Below are 25,105 nucleotides of genomic sequence, written 5' to 3' on the forward strand. Positions count from 1 at the left end.
ATTTCAAAAAAAAAAATACAGGCCAAATAGCTTTGTCACTTTATTTAATGTTTAGTACTTTATAGAATTTCAAGCAAAAGAAATCTAAGTTCTCTTAGAATTGCTCTGCAATAAATCTTCGTTCCTGTGAGTATAAATTGAAACCTTTCGCAGAAAGTTTGTAGAGCTGTTAATAGTTTGCTTTTCCCTATTTTTCTGCACAATCTGCTTCAATTTTCCGTCGCCAAATTTATTCATTACTTTTGGAGAGGGGGGATCCATGTTCTCTTAAGTTGAAGTTTCTTGTGCTACCTTCAGTTAAATATGCTTTATACATCCTTATTGCTTTTCTATTTGCTATTTTAAAAGTTCTGAAATGTCAGACGCTTCCACGCCAAATTGTCGTAAAGGCACTATCTGTCCTTACTAATAAATTTCGTTGATGACATCATCAAACTTGACTAATAGAGGTATGACTAATACGCATTAGTTATGGTTTTATTTAATTAAAAATGTATTTACCACTGAGTTTGTCGAACAAAACGAACAAAAAAAACGAAAGAAATAAAATGTTATCTACAATATTTACGATTTTATTTAATAAATATATAAACTTTATAAAAAGTAAACTATGTAAATATTTTTACTTATATAATAGTTTCTTCCTTACTTTTCACACACTAGATATTCAAAAATTATATTTATACGGTATTCGAAAAAATAATAGATTTAATATATTGATTATAAGTTCAAATAATAAATATAAAACAATATTTTTTTTACATTTAAATCAGACTTAAAAGAGCCCGTAGTTACAAATAAAACTAATTAATAAAATATAAAAATTTAAGACTATGTAAACAATTTACACAATATAAAACTGAATTTTCAAAAATTGAGAAAAACCTTATTTAGTAGAAACAGTTGATTTATACAATAACTCATTAAAACTTATTCTTAAATAAAAAAAATTTACGTTCAACTAAAAACTTTTTAACTCTGATTTTAATCCATTATTCAACCAGTTTTCAACAAATCTGTTTGAAATGTCTACATAAGGGAATTGCTTTGATAATCATTCCACGTAATGCTTTAACTAGAAACGACTTTCTACTAGAAAAAAGAAGGGAAAAAATACATAAAAAAGCAAGAGAAGAAATGTTTTTAGAATTCTTTTCGAATCTTTCTTCGAAAACTTTTTCACAACTTATTCTTCTTTTTCATGTTGTCTTTTTCCTGTTTTCCTCCTTTTTGAATTCGTTTCATCTTCATGAGGACTTACTTAAAGTTGTTTGTGGGGAAAACTAAACCTTTTTTTTATCTTATCTTGTTCAGTTTCTTCTATTTATTTATTTATTTATTTTTTTTTTTGCTTTCGTTGTCTCATGTCAATAAAGAACATGTGCAAATAACTTACACTACGTGGAATAAAAATAATTTTATTCACATATTAAGTGCTTGTAAATGGATTCTTAAATATATCTTAACTTCATATTCAATTTTAAAACATTCTCACAACAACCTTTTGTAAATCAGAAGGTCATGAAAGTTAAAGCACCACAGTTTTATGACCAACAGCATGATTATGGCAATAATAATAATTAAAAAAAAAACAATCCTCCTAAACTCTTAATTTTGAAATTAAACAAAATCAAAAACATAATAATAACAGTAAAAGTACTTTTAACCTTTAAATTAGGGAAACAAAAATATTTACTCACCTTATTCTCGATCGTGTTTCGTGTTCTCCACGGTAGGGGGCAGTATTTGTAGAGGTTGTTTCAAATTCCGGTGGAAGAATTTCTGCTGATGTAAACTAAATTGCGTAAATCCACATCTCAATGATCAGGTAATTGCATATCAATGTAGGATGATTTCCCAAAATACTTTTTTTCATATCTTCATTTGATATTTTAAAAAATGAAGAACATATTTTTTCGCAAAAATATGGCACCAAAATTAAATTCAGAATAACTGAGTATCCCCAGTATATACAAACAAACCCCGGAATGCATAGCATAGTCACGACAATGCTATGACGTCAGAAGAGGGACTCAAGACTTCCGGGATGGCTTGTTTGTTTTTTTAGGATGGATGGTGAATTTTTGTGCCATATTTTTGCGAAAAAATGTGTTCTTCATATTTTAAAATATCAGATGAAGATATGAAAAAAAGTACTTTGGGAAATTATCCTATATTGATATACAATTACCTGATCATTCAGATGTGGATTTACGCAATTTAGTTTACATCAGCAGAAATTCTTCTACCTGAATCTACCGGAAGTTGAAAGAACCTCTAAAAATACTGCCCCCTACCGTGGAGAACATGAAACACGATCGAGAATAAGGTGAATAAGGAAACAATAACTTTATGATTTATATCAATTTAATGCTGATGACAACCAAACCAATATGAAAATTAATGTGGGAAAACTGGATTCTACCATGGGATTATTCCAGCCAATAAGAATATATTGACAACTATGGAAAATTGAGACAGCGTCATTAGATTTTTATGCACAGTAAGAAGATGAAAAATAAATGTTACAAAATAAAGTGCACAACAATAATCGACAACAAAGACTTCCCCTTTTAAGCAAAACTCTAACATCAATAAAATCCTAATGTAGATTTTTCTTATAATTGTTAAATGCAATTCCTAAATTTCAACCCAGAAGACAAAATAATCCCATTAATTGAGCCACCAAATTGACCGCGCAAATAAACTGGACAATGAGGAAAAAACAACTTGCCACAGATTCAGTTGTCGCTAGCCTAGAAAGGGTAGGAAAAAAAATAGCAGCAATCAAAAGAAATAAAATTCTTCTATATTTGTGCAAACGATGACGAAGCATCGAAGGGGGATGTTACAGTTTCTAGGTGCGTATTCCCCACAGCAGATGTCACTGGCATTTTATGGGATCCGTTGTGATCCTGGAGAAGATGCGGAGCAGGGAGGAGCGGCAAAGAACAGATCCACTGAAGTTTCTCCTTTCCTTCTGACAGTGATAAATGAGTCCGTAGTCTGTCTAACCCTCTTTTTCACGTACTTATATTTTTTTCTTTATTATTGCTTTTTTGTTTCGTCCCACAGATCGCTTTGTGTTTTTTTTTACCCCCTCTCATTCTTGGTATGTGTTTTTATTGTTATTATTTTTTACTTCCTACCCATCAGTATCCGATCACTAGCATAACCACGCCTCCAACTTCTCCCTTCACTTCATTTCTTATTAGGCAGCCGGCAATTTTTTTTATGTTATCGTTTTCTGTTTATTTTTGTGATCCTTCTTGCTCTGTCTTGCATTTTTTTTTTCTTTCTGTACCGTACCTTCTGTGCTTTGCTGGGAAGCTTTCGAACTTCTTTTCATTTTCTTTTATAATTACGAACAAAAATAGCAATCTTTCTCAGTGAATAGACTCATAAAATCATTCGAAATACTTTTTTTTACTAAAAAAATATTTCTTACAAGAATCTTTTTTTTTTTCAGTGTCGTTCTTTTGTGGAAAAAGAGCCAGTGTGAGTAGTTTGAAAAAGATATGATTATCAAACTCAAAATTAAGAGCTTCGAGATAAAGTTCTCAAGTACGAAGCTTAAAATCAATAAACAATAAAGAGAAGCTATAAAACAATACAAATAAAAAAAAAAGAATTAAATTTTGTTACAGATTTATCTTATATTAGTTTTGTACGAACTACAATTAGTCCATTTTCCAATTCTTTGTGTTTGGTGTAGAATTCAATAAGAAGCAGAAATTGACAGTAAAAGAATGCAACGATCTTTGCACTTCATAAAGTTAAAAAAAATATTTAAACTTTTTCAAAAAATTTCAAGATCTATAAAAAAAAAAGTAAATTTTGATCAAAATTCCATTACACGATGATCCCTTCCTTCAAACTAATTATTCGTAATAAAACTAGCATTATGAACTTCAGAGTACGTCATACATAAATTTAAAAAAGTTTTAGAAACAATAGCTTTTTAAATTAGAAATAATTTCTAAGAATATCTTTTATCCTCTTAGAAATATAAGTTCAAATTTAATGTTTTAACACTATGAAAAGGTTTTCAGTCATTTTTTTACTAATTATTCCAAAACCTTTCAGAAATATTTTCTATATAATTATCCTTAATTATTGTACGGAATTGTTGAACAATTAAAAAGATTCTTTTATAAAAATAATTTAAGAGTCGTTGTACCGTAACTATGTTCTTTTGACTAAATAATCTCAAGATTTTTTTCATTTTTAGGAATTAGTTTCCATTAGAATATTGGGATCGTAGTTGGTAGCTCTAATAATTATGTTGATTTAAAATACTGAATGTTTGGTTTGTAGAAGAAATCATTTCCGCTTAATTCACTAAATTAATTAACTTAATTTTTTTTCAATCGGTCTTTAAATATTATCAATTACTTGCTTTTAAGCCTTTAATGTTTTTAACTAATCTAAAAAATGTAAATTTTTTTAATTTTTATTTATTTATTTATTTTAGATTTTTTTTCCCTTTAATTTGTATCTTTATATAGTTTAACTTGCAGGACTTTAAGTTGGCTGTTTGGACGGATAAAAGCCACTATGAAAAGCATGTCGAAACGTGTTCGGGGTCAAAACTTCACTGCCAAATCTTTGCTAGACAAATCTTTTGCAGCGCAAACTTCGCCGATCCATAACTTCGCGGTTACAAAACTTAGCTAATCTAAAACTTCACCAATGTAGAACTTAGCAGCAGGTAGAACTGTAGCTAGAAAGGTAAGAAAAACTCTAATTTAAACACGTTTTGTTGCCGATTAGTCAAGTGTTTTAATATCCCAAAAAAACAAATTATGGATTTTTGAAGGATTTTTCTCATTTTGAACGTCCAGTGCCCTTAATGTCCTAGTCCAGGCGTACATGTATTGGAGTACGCCTCAATCGTGATCTAGTATATTGGAGTACCCTCAAAAAGTAATACGCCTTGGTCCTAGTAAACCTTGATTGGGAGGGGCTAGAGAGCTGTAAATTCCATCTAACAAGTCAGGAATACTCTCATAAAATTGGTTAAATATGATACTGCCTCTCTCATCTATCTTATCATGAAAGAAATATTTAGTTAAAAATATTATTTTCCGATTTTTTTTTAAAATAGTGATTGCAAAACTCCCTTTAGTATGCCCAAACACAAATGAAAGCCATAGTTTCAAATAAAACCTTAGTATGTCTTTCAAATGCAAAAGATACTTTCAATATTCGTTTTTAAAATAGTAGACAAATAGAGATAATTTTAAATACAGGGTTATTCATAATTCCCTCCGGGCAAGAACTGGACTATCGCATTGATGTATGCCGTGTGACCAAGGGTTCACACATAGAACACCTGTAATGTATGTAAGTAAAACTTGAATAGTTTCGGAATAATTTCATATGTTTCTTTTTTTCATATTCGTCTTCCCTTTTTTTACTATAACGCTTCGAAACCCCGGAGGGAATTATGAATAACCATGTATCGTATTTTTTAAGAACATTTCGTATTTGGAAATAGTTAAAAACTAATATCGAAAATGGACTTCGTATTCCAAAAAACTGCTATTCATAAAATTTGTGTTTTTATCATTCTACTCAGCGTACTTTTGAAGAGATTCTGCTTGCAGATTTGTACACAATTATCATAAATGTCATAGAATTGGATTACATAAATTTATAAAACTCTTAAACTCATCTTTCATTTTTTTAAAGTAAAGACTCCGGAAAAAAAACTTTTTTTTCTTTTTACACGTAAAATAAGATTGTGAAAAGAACAAATGCGTAAAATTGCTATAGTATTTTCGGAACGAAATAAGTAGGTAGATCGAAATGGCGAAAAACAGAGATGGTTCTTCGCAAAGCAATTCTCTCACTTCTTCCTTCTAGATGAAAAACTTAGAATATAAAAAAAAAAAAAGAATTTCTCACCCCCAAAAAATACTACTCAAACTGTTAGTTTTCTTTTGCCTGTAATTTCTTCTTTTTCTCAACTTTTCTCCCTACTTCTCAAAGATGTGTGAAAAAGCGATTAATCTTTCTGTCGTTCAGAATTTTTCCGCTTGCTATTCGCCGAAAGTTCCCTTCCAAGTAGAAAACATATAATGAAATATATACAAAAATCAAGAAAAGAAATATAAAAAAAATAGTAGAAATAGAAGTTGAGTCGGAAAAACTCTCTCTCCTGTAAGGGAAAACGGGGGTAGTGTTTAGGTTTTGGAGATGGTATCAATTCCTTATCGCTCAATCTGTAGATATATAAATTGATTTCTATCATCTGAACTGAAGTTGGATGAAGGATTCGGTTTTATCGACTTTCTTGACAAGTTGATTTCTTTTTCAATTCAGGTTACTTTTGCTTTTCATTTCAAGCAATACACGAAGAAATATAACATTTAAAATAAGTCAATGGTGGTAACTTTTCAATTTCTATTTCAAGAACAAATTCTTCGTCGTACGTTTTTTTTTTTTATTATTATTATTCAAATAAAAATAAAGCTGATGTCTGTTTTTATAAAGCATTTTTTCCCTTTATTGATATGGATAAAAAAAATACCTCATGCGTATAAAAACATACAGTATGTCAGAGAACTTGGTCGTCGAATGTAACATTTCTGAAAAATAATCGAACATTTAAAATCTTCGGAATTATATAATAGAAAGTGCATGCAAAATTTTATTTGAATGTTTTCTTCGATTTTCATCGCAATTAAAAGATAAAAAAATGTGATTATTGTATAATTTTATGATGACATTTATTTTCTGAAATAGTAATTTAAAGGAAACATATCTACAGTTTTTTCTTCAAAATGTAGAAGTTGAGAAATACTACTTTGTTTCGTTTAATGCCAAATTTATAAATACAAAAATTTAGTGAAAATGAATACACATTTTTAAATTATTTTTCCTTTTTTTTGTTATTGATAAAATGTACTACATAAAAAATTTATAATACATTGTATTTTCTTTAACTACCTAAATCGAAATAATTTGTAAGGTACTATTTAAACCCTCAGAATTAACATCAGGCGTAAAAAGCCAAATCGTGTATATTAACATTTAGGTACAAATAAATCTCGATGGGTATTTTTGAAAAGTAAATGAATGTATGCGTTCACAGATTTCTTTTCTAATTTGGAAAAATGCATATATTTTCAATGAGATAATACATTTTTTTGTTTGTTTTTTTGTATCTTATTTTTCTTTGATAGAGTATATTGAGATAAATACATATTCAGATGGTATGAATATTTTAAATCAATGTCGAGAGTAGAGCCTAAGTTTAGGGCTCAAGACGTTGAACACACAAGTAAAATATAAACTATGCAATTCTTCGAAAAATAACAAAATACTGCATCCCATATTTTGAATAAAATTTCTAAGACCATAATCAACAAATTCATATTATATATATTTTATTTTGTAACCGTCGTTGAACCGCCGACCCAATTTTGAGTTTACAACTAGTATTTAGGTTCAATTGCAGCCTTGTAATTTTGAATCCAATCCAAAAGACAAGGGAACTCCTGGATGAAGTATTGGGAGAAATTTTATCTTCGTGAAGGACTTTTTGATGGAACTAGACCGCATTTGCGTTACAAAGAGAAGAAAACCACAAAAAGCTCCCACGATTAGCATAACGGCAAGGGGACACTAACAAATGATCATTCTGCCAATGAGGATATTTCACGTCAGCACTATGGTCGGTGCGAGCCGGGCGCAGAATTCGAATCGACCAGCCATCGGTGGGATTCGAACTCGGTTCACCTCATTGGAAGGCGAACGCTTTATCCCCTGAGCCACCACGGCTCAAATTATGTATATTATTCCATTTAATTAGTTTTGAAATTTTATTGATTTTAGTTACTAATTATCTACCTGTATGTTTCACATAAGTATGATTATATCGCATTGCCGAAAAATGTCACAGTAGTACAGGATATGTGGCAACAGGTATAAGTAGAACGGTTTGTTTGTTAATGTATGCCGTTGTGTGTTATTATTATTAAAATGCTTTTATAATATCTGATCGCCTCTGATTTGGATTTCCTCTGCATTAGAACTTGTTTTCCAACCTTACCTTATATACTTGTTACTTTGAATGACCGAAATTGGTGGTTGTTGGCTTCCACCGGTGAATGTTGAGAATCACATGTAGTAGCTTTGGTAAATGTCCGAAAAATATACTAGGTCGATTTATGTGCTACTTCCCAGTATGTCCTACATCAATGTTTTAAGGTCAAGTGCCACTGACCAGTATGTATTTATCCGGTACTTCGAACACTGATGTTTCTCCTAATATATCCTCGTCAGATATTAAAATATCGAATATATATAATTATTTCAACAAATAAATTAATATCGAATCGGATATAACAAATATTTCGGACATTCACCAAAGCGATTGGTGACATTCAACTGTGAAAGTCGACATTCTTTCGATTTCGGTCATTCACGGTAACATATTCATAACTTTGAATGATTAGTCATCGGAAAGATCGAATTCTGAAGAATGTCGACTTTCACCGGTGAATATCAACAATCAAATTATCCCTTAGGTATATATCCAAAATATTTGTTATATCCGATTTGATATTAATTTATCCACTTACCTTTATTCGATAGTTTAATATCCAATTAGGATAGATTAGAAAAATATTGGCGTTGGCAATACCGGTTAGAGATTCTTAACCTTAAGAAAAACATCAATTTAGGGAATACCGGGAAATAGTACTTAATTTTAAAAAGTCATCAGAGTAGAGAATACCGGACAAGTGTATACCGAACAAAGATTTGTAATCTAAAAAAAAAGTGAGGGTAGAGAATACTGATTATTATCACCACCCTTGCCCAGTATTCCCAACACTTGATATTTTTCTTAATCTATCCTAATTGGACTTTAAAATATTGAATAAATATTTAAATATCGATGAATAAATCAATCAGATCTAGTATGTAATTTGGGAATTTACCAAAGCGACTATGTGATTGTTGATATTCACGAATGAAAGTCAACGATCACCAATTTTGGTCTTTCAAAGTGACATATACATGTTTTTTTTTGCTTTTTTCCCATATAATGTAATGAATTATAGATGAAATAAACGCAATCAATTGACAATAATAAGCTGTCACGACTATCAGCATTTTTTTTTTCAGTTTTAATTTCATATTGTGTACCGCAAAAATACCATACATCTGCATACACAAAGCAGAAATAGATAAAGATGCAGGCATATGATTGAGAGTGAAGTAAAGATGACTTTATTCTAGAACATTCCAGAGAAGAAAAGTAGCTGAAAAGATAAGGGAACTAGATGGGGGGGAAAAAACCGATTGTGGGATGATGATCAAAAGCAGAGAAAGAACGAGAATACCAAAGAACTCATTCCCTGGAGTGCTATTTCCTCCCCCTCCCCCCTTCATCGAAATATTCTTTTTATTTTTTCATCTGCCAAAGTCTGAAAGACAGATGGAGCTTTAAGCGATCGGCAAATATCTGACTTGGTTCCGAATTTGGTAGAGAAGTCGCCGGTGGTCAAGTGATTGATGTGCCTGATCTGACAGAGTGAAAAAAAGGAAAATTATTATAAAAAATAATAAATAAAATAGTAGAGTTCATGGGCATTACGCCAGAGAAGAGGAATCAGGTTTGAAATGGTAAAGGAAATAAAGTAAGATAAAACAGCATTTGATTGAAATAGATGTCACACCTATTCAGTGAAAAGGCAGGTGAAACTTTAACTGATGAAGTTTCCTTTATTCTTTTTTTTTTTAATTGATAATTTCAGAAAAAGATAAATCATTGACAGGTGAATACGAAATGAAAGGAAGCATTCATTTTAACATTTTCTCTTAAGATGATAATTCAATTCGAATCAATTGTTTCTAATTCGTATTCAAACTCGGGAAATAAATTGCTTTTATCAATTATTGATTATTAACAAAAATCTCCACCACACTTCGTGACAACTTAAAAAGAAACTAAAGAAATACAGAAAAAAGAAACATTGCAGCAGATGGGATTAACTGACATAAAAATACACATCATAGCACAGACTTGTCTACGTGGAATGGAAATTTAATGCATTATGGAATTTAAGAGTACATTTTGTATTAGTTTATTTCTAAAATATAAAGTTTAGAAACATTTTAAAAATTTAAAATAACATTTTAAAATTGGGGGAGGGGGACGGAGAGAATATGAACTTTATAATTTTATTTAATTTTCGGAAACGGTATCATTTTTAAACATTAAATCTGGTAACCAATTTTATCGTTATTTATTTGGAAAACAATCCAATATCGATTCCACTCATATCAAATCTTCATTTTATAAGTATAAAAGATTCTACTAAAAAATTGTACTTTTGTTTTATAATTTTTTATTCCCTCTCTTACCTAAGACCTTAATTCAGGTTAATGTATTTGAGATAAAAAATATCAGGCTTTATTAACTTATCCTCAGATGTATCAGTATCAGTTTGTAACTAATGCTGAAAAAATTGGTACTAAATCATTTTTTACGTGGTGTATCAATCAGTTAGTAATTATGTTTTATACCGATAGATGGCGGTTATGTTTTAGTTAATTTGTAGTATAGTAAGCAACAGCAGACACAGAATTTAGAAGCAGGTAGTAAAATTTAATAGTAGTCATTTAATTATTCGCAATTTCCTAATAAGTGTATCTATCGTAAGAATAAATTATTTATTCTATCCTATTTAAATCACATCTAATTATTAAATCAAATCACCCTTTTCTATATCGTTAAAAATAGAACAATAATCATACGCTTATATGTAAGCATAATTTTTTAATAACTAATAAATTGTAACTTTACGAAAAATTGAAATTAAATTTCTTCCCATTGATTTTGGGAAATAAAACATTAACTGAAATAAATGTTTTTACTAAATTATTAAAGCTATCGCGTTATTTAAGATTTATATGGAATTAAAAAATTATAATTATGTATAAATATAGCACATTTATTTACATAAAATTATATAATTATGCATAATTAAAAACTATTTGACGTATCAGCAAATATAAGAATTGTGACACTCTTCATTTAAAAAGGAATTATAAAGGAACAAACTTCAACCGTAAGATGTCTAACTAAAATAAACTGTCTCGCCCTTGAGAAAACAATAATATCAATTAATCTATATATTGTAAATTTGTTCGTATGCATTAAATAGTATCAACATAACCTATAAACTTTGAAGTAAACTAATCTTGCAACGTTTAAAGAAGGTTTTTTTTCCATGTTTATTATATTTTATAAAAATGAAAATACACATAAAATAATAAATAATAGGTACTTTACTGTTGATATGACATAGTAATTTATAAAAATACAGTTCTTCACAATACAAGAACTTATTTTGTAAATAAACATACTTTTGTATCGCGAAGTTTAAATAGTTATATTTCGAGGCTTGATGCTTAGTTAGATAACAAAACTTCTTAAACAACTAATCAAAAAACGAATATTCTTTTTCATTATATTTCATTTCCTCAACCAATAATAACATTTTTTAAAATACATTTCATTTTTTTAAAAAGCAGATGTCGCCGACATATGTCGTGACTGATGATAAAAATCGCTTTTAAAAGCAATCAAAATGAGAAAAATCGTAATAAAAGATAACGATATAAATATTTTTTTTCCTCGTTTATTTCTTTTTGAACTGAATCTTTTCGATTACAAACGATGTTACAGGTGAATAGCTAATAACTCCGAAAAGAAATGGGAAAAGAAAACAAAAAGAATAGATCTCGGGCAACAAATAATGACGATATATATATTTTTTTTAAAAGTTGAAAGAAATAAAAAAATCAAAACGCATTGCATCCTTTGGAAATATAAATCTCACAATACTGTTTAGATGGAAGCAGCAGCACAGGAGGTGGTCCCATATACGTCAGTTGCTTTTCATTTATTTATCTCCAATCCATAAGTTCTGAAAAGGGTTTCATTTATTCCGCGAAAAACGATGACAATACATAGCAGCAGGGGTAAAACGGAACGGAAACTAATGAAGAACTCCGCGCAAGGATACATAAAAAAGAATGGTTTTTAGAATCGGCATATGATATATAAGCAATGAGGGAAAGAGAAAAGATTGTTTAGCCATTGCGAAATTGTCGAAACGAAAACGAATTAATCGAAGGACCATTAATAATAAAGGTATTTTTTCCGCTTCCACATTATTTTTTCCAATGCGAGAAACAAAAGGAAATAAGTATAAATAAATCATCCCATTTTAAATGGAAATATATATCTTCGGTTAAATTAACTTTAGAAATTTATGATTCTTTGGATCATTAGGAAATATTCCATTTTTAATTTATTTCTTTCCCCGTGAGAGAGATTTTTTTTTAAATATATACTATATCTTGAAATTATTCATTTCTTTTCTTAGATGAAGTCTCATTGTTGGGGGATAATAAAATCAATTCGTTATATAAGATATTTTTATGAAGTACCAATGATTAATTAATTTTGTTTTCTTCGAAATTTCAATTGGCTCATATTTTTATCAGACAAAGTGCGTGATGCATAATTGACAAAGAAAACTTTTAAACGAAAAATTTTACAATCGCATAGTATAATGTTGAAAGTTAAGATAGAAATTGTTTTAAATAATTAAAAAAAAACATAATTTTTTTACAAAAAAGTTCGATTTTTTAAAATTTATAATTGTTAACAATTGATAGATTTTTAACAATGTAGAAAAATTGTAACTAAGACAGCCACGTTCACCAACAGTATATGATAAGCGCATAATTTAAGCAATGCATATTATATTGATAATTATAAAACGCTAATAAATTTATTTCTGGAAGTTTAGTAGTTTTAATAAGCAGGTGGACTAAAAATGTAAACTTAGTTATTATAATTAAATTATAAGTGTAAACTTAAATCTAACACGCAAATTTTGTGTTAACAAGTAAATCAGTACTTGTATTAACAAGTAAATTATAATTTGTGTTAACAAGTAAAAGTAAATTATAACTTATATTAACAATTAATTATAGCTTAGGTTAGTAAATGAATTATAACTTGCATTAAAGAGTAAGTAATAACTTGAGTTATTATGCAAACTGTTTATAATGTTAACAATTAAATCATACTTGTATGAATCAATAAGTAAATTATAGTTTGCATTAACAAGTAATTTAAAACAAGTATTATTAAGCAAATTATAACTTGTATTTACAAGGAAATTAACTTAGTGTAAAAAGAAGGTGTCCAGTGGCATTTCGAAATTGCTTAAAATTTTGGGTTTGAAAATCTGTCACCATTGATTGTATGTATAAAACAAATTTCATTCGTTATTAAGATAGCCTTTAATGGTAAAAAATATGTTTTGAAAAATGCTTCCTGCTGTTACATTTACTAGAGCTGAAATTTTTTAATTCATTAAAATGACACTAAGCACATCTTTCGCCAAAGCTCATCTATTAGCAAATAAAATTTAGCTTACGTAGCAAAAAGATGCAACTAAAAGTCATTAAAATTAGCTGAATAGTAAGACAGATTCAAATATGTAGTCTATTAAGATGGGGGGGGGGAGATGAATCGAAGATTTTTACTTTTAAGAAAGTTCAATTAAAAATATTTCATACTGGGTCTGTCAAATTTGGAAATATATATATGTGGTGCCAGTCCCTGAAAGCTAAAAGCTAATACTTGTTGTGAGAAGCAAGACTAATCCTTTAGACATCTCCTGGGAGCATGACAAAAAAAGTGTAAAAAGACGGCTTGGAACGGAGATAGAAAGACGCAAGTACTTCAAAGAGAAGTACAGATCCAATTCTAAGATCAAGTCCTTTGAATCTATTATTTGTATTACATCTTTGTTATGTGAATCGTCCATATTAGTGTAAAGTTATTTGTTAATGTATAATTTTGTTTACTTGTTAAAAAAAAATTAAATTTTCGTAAATTAAAAAAGTAATTTGGATTCAGCTGTATTTTACACAAACCGGGTGAGTTTTATTTATGTTGACATTAAAATTCAATGCATAGACCGTATTGTGTTGTGTAACTATATTTTTAACAGTACTAAACAAACAAAATTACAATACTGATTACATACTAAAAATTCAAATTTACGAAGAAAAATATTTTCACCTTTTTTATATTGTTTTTTTTATTGTTTATATTGTTTTCTTCTTTTAAATAATATAATAGATAATTAAAAAAACTGTTATCGTAAAAATAATAATAATAATTTTTTGAAATCAAACATATTTTCAAAAGTAGTTTCAATATTTTTTTGTTGCTGAATATTAGGTATTGTAAAATTAAAAAAAGCCGAATATGTAAACGAATAAAGGTTTCGTATTCATTAAAATATAACTTACTTCTTGTTCTCTGTTCATCTAAGAGTTGTTTCTCAAGGGTTTCTCTCAATTCCCTTTCTCGAAGAACTTCCATTTTCAGTTCAGCTAAAAATAAATTATGATTTTATTCACAATCTCATTCAATAACATCGTAATACAGTAGTTACAACACAATAAAGAAAGTAATATGCTATTATTAAACTATCCTTATTTATTGTCATTTTATCTTTCTTAACATTTGGTGGAATAATACTACATATGAAGAGAGAGATAAAGAGTAGTTCGAATTTAACTTGTGCCCATTATTGTGTGTCTTCCAATAGTGAGAGCACCCATCAAAGCGTGGCTCGCGTGACCGAATCCATGAATAAGGCCATCAATGGATGGAAACAAAGAGCTGTCACTCCACATAACTCATTCATCACATTTAGTTCCGTTCTGCCTCTTCCGATTTAAAATAATCGCTGAATCACGGTCAGTATATAAATTAGTTATGATCATTTCAAGTAAATTGGAGCTTATAGTCATTTAGCACCCTTAGTATTTAGTTTCAGTATTTCGTTGGCGAGCTTTTTTATTCTGGATAAAACTCAAAATGCACGTTTAAGAAAATGGAAGCAGCTCAAGAGAAGTGTTTTAAAAAATTGATGCAGAAGCAGAATGCGTTCTTATGAAAAATGATGCAGCTCAAAACGCGTTTTTAAGAAAATCAACAAAGCTCAAAATGCGTGCTTAAAAAAATTGATGCAAATCAAAATGCTTGTTTAAGAAAAATTCTGCAGCCCAAAATGCATGTTCAAGAAAAATGCAGCTCAAAATGCGTGTTTAAGAAAATTGATACAGCTCAAAATGTGTTTAGTAAAATCGATTAAGCTCAAAATGCTTGTTTAGGAAAATAGATTAAGCTCTAAATGCTTGTTTAAGAAAATCGATTAAGCTCAAAATGCGTGTTTAAGAAAATCGACAAGCTCAAAATGTGTGTTTAGTAAAATCGACTAAGCTCAAAATGCTTGTTTAAGAAAATCGATTATGCTCAAAATGCATGTTTAAGAAAATCGATTAAGGTCAAAATGCGTGTTTAAGAAAATCGACTGAGCTCAAAATGCGAGTTTAAGAATATTGACACAGCTCTACGTTCAACTCAATTGGAATTGCTTGAATTTACCGGTCAAATAACAAACCAAATGATAACTTTCTTATTTTGTAGATAAAATTTGGTTCAAAACATATATAAACTATATAACCTAAAAACATTTATATAATCTTATAATTGAAATTTCTTAAACTAAACATAGAGAGAGAACTTAAAACAAGAAACAAAATATACATCTATATTTGGTATTCTGCAAGGAAATAGGTGAAAGTTACTCAACAGAAATCAACGATTCTTCTATTTTTATAATATAATCAAAGAAAGATTTAGACCAGCGATTTGCAATTTTTTTCGCCTATGGAACTCTAAATTATTGACTTTCTTTTGGTGAAAAGAGTTCATTAGCAGTTTTTAGCATTTTAACTACACAAAAATTAAATATTTTGAAAATATTTAAGGTGAAGATTGAATTTTTTGTTGTTGTTTTGTAAATAATAGTTTTAAGATTTGGTCTTATCCAACAAAGGATAGGGTATACTTTGTGCGATGCAGACTAAAGCAAAAACCAGAGTGAATAAAGCACAAATTTTATTCATGTGTGTGAACTCTATGTACATGCGCAAACTATATGTATTAGCACAATTTTATGTACTGACATTTGTACTTTATTCACGTTGCTTTTAGGCTGTCAGTTAAATTTCGAAAAGCCTCAAGCGGTATCTAATCTAGTTCTGAACTGGTTTTTTCGTATGCATGAATAAAAGAAGTTAAAATTAGGTTGCATGAATAAAAGAAGTTAAAATTAGGTTTTTGTTGAAATAGAAACAAATAAAAACTGTTATTAACAATTTTCAGCAATTTTGCAAATTTGTTTATGCTTAGTTTAGCTTTTCTATTTGGAATGAAAAGGCTCAATGGGAAATAATATTGCACATTTTTTAAACGCTTACCTTTTTCGTAATTTAATCTCTGCATTGCTATTAGAACAAATGTATGCATATTCTCAAATTTTGCATTTTTTACTAGCGTTTCACCAAAATAATATCGAAATATTAAATAAATAATGGATTACTGATAGAATTTAATAAAAAAAAAAATCCTAACTCTCAGAACACATGGATTCTGCGGAAAACTATTTTGAATTTAAACAACCATCACTCTCGTAAATCGTTGACAAAAACAGTAATTTATGCCATGAACTTATGTTTCTTTGAATAATTTTTTATTTCTACATTTTAGAAAAAACAAGCATCTTAAACAAACAAATCTCTTCTCATCTTTTAAAGCTAACTACTTTTAATGACATAAAATTAAATGCCAACTTGAACAAAAAACATAATTGTTTATTTATTTAAAATATCTTGATCATTCATAATTTGTAAATTTGTTTTTACTCATAATTATATCAGTTAGGATCATTTTTATATACGCTAAATTTTATTAATCGATCTGCCTTTTCATGACGCCTACAGAAGTGACATTTCCGCACCAAGAAAATGACACTGACTGAAGTTAAAATCGTTTGAGAAAAAACATGTACCTTCAATAACAATTTTGGAGTCAATGGAGGTAACCTCTAAGAACGACCACCCTCCACCAACGACCATTTTACTGTGGAATGGAGCGTGGTCGCTCCCGAGAGGTTTCACTGTACTTTAATCACCAAATTGGGCAATATATTGCTAATCACGGTTACTAAAAATTTAATAGATAACTTCCCCATTCAAATATGTATGCATCATTTTATCTGTGAATCTTTTTTACTGCATAGCATGTAAATATCGCTGCAAACAATAAAAAATGGCTAAACCAGAAAAGAAAAAAAAAAGGGTGAATAAAGCACGAAAAAGTGCACTTCATTTGTGCTTTAATCATAGTGGGTTTTTTTTCTTCAGTGTTTATTCATATATATGTTACTGTGAATGACCGAAATTGGTGTTAGTTGACTTCCACTGGTGAGTGTTGACAGTCACATCAGGGGTCTGTTTAGAAGAAATTTGGGTCCGTTAACGGACCCTTCACAAAATATCTTTTCATAAAACGGACCCTTCACAAAATAATTTTTCTTTTAATAGGACCCTTCACAAATTTGTTTATCTTCATTAATGTTTTGTTAATCAAATAAAGCTTCCCAGGAAAGGGGGGCGGAAGAAAGACAAATGTAAACGAACTAAGTTTTGTTTTCGGCAGACGATTCTTCCTTTATTCGTCCGAAATGAATATTCTGCGTTCAGCAGTATAGGCTAAATACCAAATATTTGTATGTTGCATCTCTAATTTAGTAGCAGCAATTGCTGTTTATTTTTTTAAATTAAATTTTTCCTATTATAATTTTATAGTGTTGAGCATAATCTTGTATGTCTTTACAATTTAGAAACTCCTTGAGAAAGTTTTTTGCAATAACAGGACCCTATTTGCACAAATTCACAGAAGCCAGACCCTGGTTGAGAGAATGTGACTTAACGTTTATTTTATATTCACAAATTACGAGTAATTTTTTCATAATTTTACAAAAACGGACCTTTCACAAAATGTCTGGACAGACCCCTGCACATAGTCGCTTTAACTGAGCAGGTTTCTCCCGAACACATCCTGGACTGTTTGGGACTTTCCAGAGAGGACATATACTCACCCCCCCCCCTTCTGGTTCTCGATTTTCTTAGGGTCAACGGTCTGATGGACCTTGTCTGACTTCGTCAGGCATTTGGAGGATAAGCCACAACAACATAGTCGCTTTGGTAAATGTCCAAAATATATACTAGGTCTAGTTAAGAACCACTGCCTGGTACACGCTTGCCCGGAATTTCCTACATCAATGTTTTTTAAAGGTATAGTGTCACTGCCCGGTAGACATTTCCCTGATATACAATACAGTGATGTTCAAGTTGTTATGCATTTAACTGGTACTCCGAATACTGATGTTTCTCCTAATCTATCCTCAGCGTATATGAAAATATCGAATAAATATAATATAATATCAACAAATAAATTAATATCAAATCGGATATATCCAAATCCAATATTTCGGACATTCACCAAAGCGACTAAGTGATAATTTACATTCACCGGTGAAAGTCGACATTCTCTTGATTTCGGTCATTCACGGAAACACACATAGATATACGCGCCATTTTTACATGAATTATTTAAAATTGAAATTGAGGAAATCGATTTTAAAATGGTCAGTTAAATTTTCAGGATGGAAGTAGCAACTTGGGAAAGTTTGGAAAGCCCTGATATAAAGAAAACCTTTTATAATGACGTCGATGGAGTGTGAGGCACATAGCCCTGGCTTTTAACTTCTGATTGATTAATACGAGAGGCTTCAGAGTTATTTAGAGATAACGAAATTAAGTCGTGCTCTCTTCATTATATGGTTGGTAATTGTCAAGCAAGAATAAATTGTCAGTATAGAATATTTAAATCCTAAGATGTCATGGAAGAGTTTTGCAGAAAAAACGACAATCAGCTAAATCTGGAACATTATTTAATGTCATAAGGCAGTGTTTCCCAAAGTGTGGTACGCGTACCCCCAGGGGTACGGGAACAGCCCAGGGGTACGGGAACAGTTTAGCGAGGGTACGCGTCCTTATGCGAAATATCTTAGCTTTCAAAGCTAGCTGTGAAAATTTACGATTACGTATTTTTCTATTTGCTTTTTTTTTTTGCGAAGTTAGCAGTTAATAAATAGTGGTGTCAACAGCCAGTTGTGATTTTTAACTTTTGTGCAATTTTTTTTATGGTAAAAAATATACTCATTTTTTTATTAGTGGTACACAGCGTTACGAAAAATTTAGAAAGGGTACACAAAAGTCATTAGTTTGGGAAACACTGTCATAAGGCAACACCCTTGAGAGGCTGACATATAAAAATTCTTCAAAAACAGGGGCCGAAAAGGGTGTGTGTTAATATTTTTAAATTGAAGAAACCAAAAATACGGATTAAAACTTAAGCAAAACAAATTGATAATATTTATAGCACGAGCTAATTTCAAAATAGTTATCTCTATATGCTTTCATTAACGTTTCATACAAATCCACAATTGAATTTTATTAAAATTTAACAAGTTTATTTAGAAAAATCATTTATCAGTTGCATTGAAACAAAAAAATCTTTAGATTTGCTTTAAAAAAAAAGGAAAGGAAAGGAAAGAAAAGAAATCTAAATAAACTCAGTTATGAATTCTGTTTCCCGTTATTCTACAAATGGTACATTTTATTTGAAAAGAAAAGTAAATAGAAATAAACCCACCTGTTGAAGAGAGCAAACAGGTACTTCCGTTAAAGCTATTAGTATCCCATTTCAAGTAAGCGGTTTCGTTACCTTCACTTTAAATGATTTGAAAAGTGCTCTTTCAAACAGAACAAACCACAAAAGCGACACTCTCAATTTGATTTCTGTTTCTACCTTTCTATTTCCACTTCGTATTCTTTTCCTCTTCCTTCTCTCTTCACATTTCCCCATTTCAACCCCCTCGAAACGGCCACGTGATTAATGACGTAGGGCCAAGCGCTACTCCTGATTTGCCAGTCAATCGGTTTTCCTTTCTTTTTCTTCTTTCCCGCGGCGGAGCTTCAGAGAGAACGAAAGAGATAAATGTTTACACAAAACGAAAGCCAGCTTTTATACGCCCCGAGTGGCAACAAGTGGGTTGTCATTCCATTTCTCTTATTTCGATTTTTTTTTATGTATTTCTCTCTCTCTTTTTTTTATTCTGTCGTTTTCCATTCTATTTCAATTGCTAAGATTCTTTTTTCCAGTTTTATTTCATTCTATTTTTTTCCTCTTTTTACAGTTTTTCCCCTCCGTGTTTTATTTTATTCTTAAAGCTTTTCACACTCGAATTTTATCTCGATTTGTATTAAATGGCTGCTGATATATATCTTTAAGGTTAAAAGAATGTGTCAAATAAATTTATTCGGAATGAAATCGGATTTGAGAATAAAAGGATGGCATTGATGGTTTTATGAGTTCGCACAAAAATAAACTCATTTAAAAAAAAGTGAAAAATAAGTTCGCAAATATATATTTATATATTTTTTTAAATTATTTGTTAATTTGTATTTTTATGAGAGTTTTAATTTGTTCGATTTGTATTCTTGAAGTAATTAATTTTCAATTTATTTTTGCACAAATATAAAGCTATGCATAAATTGTTTTAAAAAATATAAAGCTATGCATAAAATGGAGCGTTTTATTTGAAACCAACCATTATGTTCTAATTATTTGATAAAATATAAAAATGGCAGATATCACTTTCATAATAATAATAAACAATAATTTTTCTTTTGTCCAATTAAGTAGAAAAGGTAATTGTATTACACATGGCATGAACATAAACATCATTAAATTTATTTATATATATATATATATATATATATCGCTTCGGCAAAAGCATAAAGCAAAGCAGTTAAACGCTGTTTGTGGTTTCAAAAATTATTGTGATTTCAAATAAATTCTATATAAATTTTAAAACAGATAATTTTCTTTCTGCTTAAGCTGAAGAACATAGCTCCTTGACCAAGTATTGTTTTAACTCCTCAATACAACCTCAATTTTAACTTACTTTAGTACTAAAATCCGTTTTCCTTTCTTTCTTTTTTTTAATTTTTTTTAAACAACTTTATGCTAAATTTGAGGACTTGAAGATATAATGGGTGTCTGAATACTGACATTTCGAAATGTGTATATAAGAAATATAAAATTTAAAGGTTAAAAATTAAAATTAACAAAATTAATTTATAGATTATAAATTCTATTTATGGTGTTAGAGAACAATTTTCGTTGTTCACGTAAAGGAAAGATCACGTTAAAAGTGACGTTTCTCAAATTTCCTGTTTTAACAACATGCTTTAAGTTTTAACAAAGTGGTTTATTCTTTCAAGTTTCAGGTAATTTTCAAATAAAAAGGTGTTGTTTAAAAACTCCACCGAAAGCAAATTTTGCAAAAATTTAAACACAATCATATAATGACGATTAATTACTAAAGAGAAAAAGCTGTGGTCACATCATTGCGATCACAATTCAATGGTCAAATGTGTTTTCATTGTCAAAATCCTCATTTTAATAGAATGTTTCTCATTCTGGGTAAACTTTTATGAACGCCACAATATTGTTCTCTTGTCATCCTATGGGCTGGATTGGTTTTCAGTTTCACCCAAATTCTTTTCCTTGTACAGGATTCATATTTATATTCAAATTGCCGGCCAAGACAAAAATTATGAATAAGTTAATGATAAAAAGAACGTAAAAAATATTTTAAATTCTTGTAATGTAAAATATTTAAAATACTCACTGGTGAAAAGAAAAAGAAAAAAACTCAGCCTGGAAAACAGTCAACTTCAAAAAAAAAATTATCTGCTAAAAAGGCAGACGATACTTTATCTATCATTCGATGGTGCTGTTCTGCTTTTCTATTAATGCTTATGTTAGCCTAATTTTTTGGACTCTTACAGCTCTTTATTGTGATTGTGATAATCTACTCAATGAAACTGATCGATTCAAAAATTGTGCGGGCAGGAAAAATCTAGGATAACACCCGTTTCCCCAATGGGTAATAAACCCCAGTGCGCTACGTTTTATCTTTTTGTTAAAATAGACAAATAAGAAAATAAAAAATAAAGAATATGTTTTGCTTTACGTTTTGATTCTGATCTAGCGATAAACTTGTAAAAACTGTATTTTCTAATTATATGCGAAGTTTTAGTAACCCTTCAAATATAATTCGAAGAAAAGAATCTCATCAAAAAAGAAAAACTTTCTTTTAAAGATGCGAGTGAAATTTAGGAAACTTAATGTTAGAAACGGACACATTACTTTTGCGGACTTAGAGCTGATTGGATATTTATTCCTCCAAGTTTTGCCTCTTTCCTCCCATTCACAGTTAAGTAAAAGCATTTCCTTGTTTATTTCTAGTTTCTTTTCCCATGGTGCCCATAAGGTCTGTTTGCTCATGAATTTTTACACTTCTGTAATGCAATAGTGCAGCGTTAATGTTCATAGCCACTCCTAAATTCAAGATGAGTTTCCCTTTTTTTTATGAATTCAGCAATAATAAGAACAAAGAGTCGGTGGCTATAGTGTTGTTTCGTAATATAACGTGTCTCTTAATTTCTGATTTCTTTCGGATTTTATTTTCTGAAATGAAAAAGAAATGAGAATTATGATTTTTTCCCCTTCTAAATGGTTGATGAAAATAGGAACGTAATGTAGGAATAAGAAAAAGTGAAGGTAAAGTAGGTTTTGATATAAATTTCTTTTATTCCAAGTTTAAACTCATTGTAAAATTATTTTGTGAAAGTTAACTAATGCTTTTGCAAATAGTAAAATATTTTTTAGTGTCTTTCTTTCTCATGAATATTGCAACTGTATAATTATAATGTTAAAAAATCTGAATGAAAAGTTTTGGTTCGAAAATTAAAATGTAAATAACAGTAACAGGGGAAAGAAGACAAAAAATAAACTATTTGTAAAACTCGAACTGTTCACTTTAATGCTTTTCTTACATACTTCTGACATTACATAGGATAGTTTAACATATCCTGAGATTAACATATTTTTTTCTCTTTTATGAAACGTGTTTACCTCTCATTTATGTAAAATTGCATTTTTTTAAGTTTTGTCTTATTTGCAATTGATGATTTAATTTTTTTAAGTTGTTTGTTTTTAACATACATAGTAAAAGGGGAAAGAAGACGAAAAATAAACTATTTGTAAAAATCGAACTATTCACTTGACAGTTATTCTCACATACTTCTTATAATTCTTAGGATATGTTAAGATATTTTTTTTCTCCACTTTTTTTCGAAACGTGTTTACCTGTCGTTTATACAAAATTTAATATTTTTTAAGCTAAATGTTTTGTTTTATATGTAATTGATAGTTTCTTCTCCTAAGTTGCTTGTTTTTTTACATACATAGGCGCTTTTAGTCTATGCGTTGCTCATAAATGTAGATATTTTCACAGGTCTATTTGTTAGTAAAAATGATAGGAGTGACCCACAATTTTAATCATGTTTAAATGCCGTTGTTATAGCCTATATATCCCTTCCCCAAACTCTCATTCGCAGCATCCCATATGCTCACAAACGTTAAGTTGTGCGTATTACAATTGTGACTGTAAATGACCGAAATTCGTGGTTGTTGACTCCATCGGTGAATGTTAACAATCACATAGCCGCTTTCACATGTCCGAAATATATTCTAGGTTCAGTTAAGTGCCACTGACCGGTATACATTTGCTCGGTATACCCTAGATCAATGTTTTCTTAAGGTCAAGTGCCACTGCCCGGTATGCATTTAACCAGAACTCCGAACACTGATGTTTCTCCTAATCTATACTCAGGAGATATTAAAATAAAAGAATATAATGTATAATACGATATAAATAAAAGAATAATATATAGAATGAGAAATAAGTTTAAAAAAATAACTATAATAATATCAACAAATAAATTAATATTAAATCTGACATAACAAATATTTCGGACATTCACCAATGCGACTATGTGATTGCTGGCATTCACCTGTGAAAGCCGATATTCTCTTGATTTCGATCATTTACGGTAACACAGTTACTATAAAACAACTTTAGTTCATTAGAGAATTTGCTCAGAACATAAGTACGTAAATTTGAGTAACGTTACTTGAAAGTGTAGATTCTCTTGAAATTTTACGCCGCAACGAATTCAAGGTGTACATTTCTGCGTAAATTTGTCGAATCTTTACTTGAACTCTAAGATGACACTCACAGTAACTCATCCGACTACGATGAGTTCAACCGACTTCGATGGAAAAAAGGAAGAGATTTAAACTGATTTTTTGAATTTAATAGTGAAATATATGTTTTCCCCTTAACTTATAGTAATATTACAACACTCACTGACAATTCCCGAAAATTTCTGTACTATCAATCATAAAACATTACTTCAACAAAAGTGTGCGAATTTAAATTAGCAATCCATTCATTAATCACGCGAATGACAAGAGTCTCTTGAATTTAATAGACAATATTTTAACATTTAATAGACAATATTTTATCAGCATTTTAAAAGCAAAAATACACCGAGTTGCAGATTAATAGTCATAAAATGCCCGACGCGCAGTTATCAACTTTTCGCAATAAATACCAACCTCTTTAAGCGTCCGCAATAATACGACGGTATCTCTCTCCTCATCCTCATCCCAGAGGATTGCTCTTGAGCATCAAAAACACCCGATCTGGAACAACAGCACACCTGAGTAAAGACGAAAAGGCATGCCTGTTTTACGATCCTATTCCACAACCCCTTCTTTCACTTGAAACTTCAGTTACAAAACCCCATAAACACGAAAATGGTGGGATGAGGGTAGGGCGGAAAAGGGTTCTTCTTGATTACCAATAAGGCAAGCAGGGTGCGATTATTTTGCAGGCGTTATCTGCCCCGCACAGAACCGCTTGTTAATGATTTACAAAAGAAGACTAGAAAGGCCTAGCCTCCGGCCCTCTTTTGTTTGAGATCATTTACGCCCTCTTGCGCTTTTCTTCTTCATCTTCTTCTTCAAGAGTGAAGTGAGAGTTAACTTGGAGATAAGGAACAGAGAGCAGCAATGATAGTTATTTTTGGTTTAAACATCGAAGGGAAACCTGATTTCATGCAGAGTGCGCAGGCACCTTTACTGAGAACACGGATAAAG

General features: G+C 30.0%; 1 protein-coding gene across 6 annotated transcripts in view; it reads right to left on the bottom strand.

Moving 5' to 3' along the window:
• Positions 1–25,105, bottom strand: part of LOC107452541 (dachshund homolog 1-like) — a 194,668-nt gene that overhangs the window by 31,471 nt on the left and 138,092 nt on the right. For all 6 annotated transcript variants that reach the window (XM_043042701.2, XM_043042705.2, XM_043042704.2 and 3 more), the window contains 1 exon segment: positions 14,359–14,442. In XM_043042701.2, coding sequence (XP_042898635.1) covers positions 14,359–14,442 — 84 coding nt within the window.

Source organism: Parasteatoda tepidariorum, chromosome 4, assembly GCF_043381705.1.
Source record: "Parasteatoda tepidariorum isolate YZ-2023 chromosome 4, CAS_Ptep_4.0, whole genome shotgun sequence".
Taxonomy (NCBI): domain Eukaryota; kingdom Metazoa; phylum Arthropoda; class Arachnida; order Araneae; family Theridiidae; genus Parasteatoda; species Parasteatoda tepidariorum.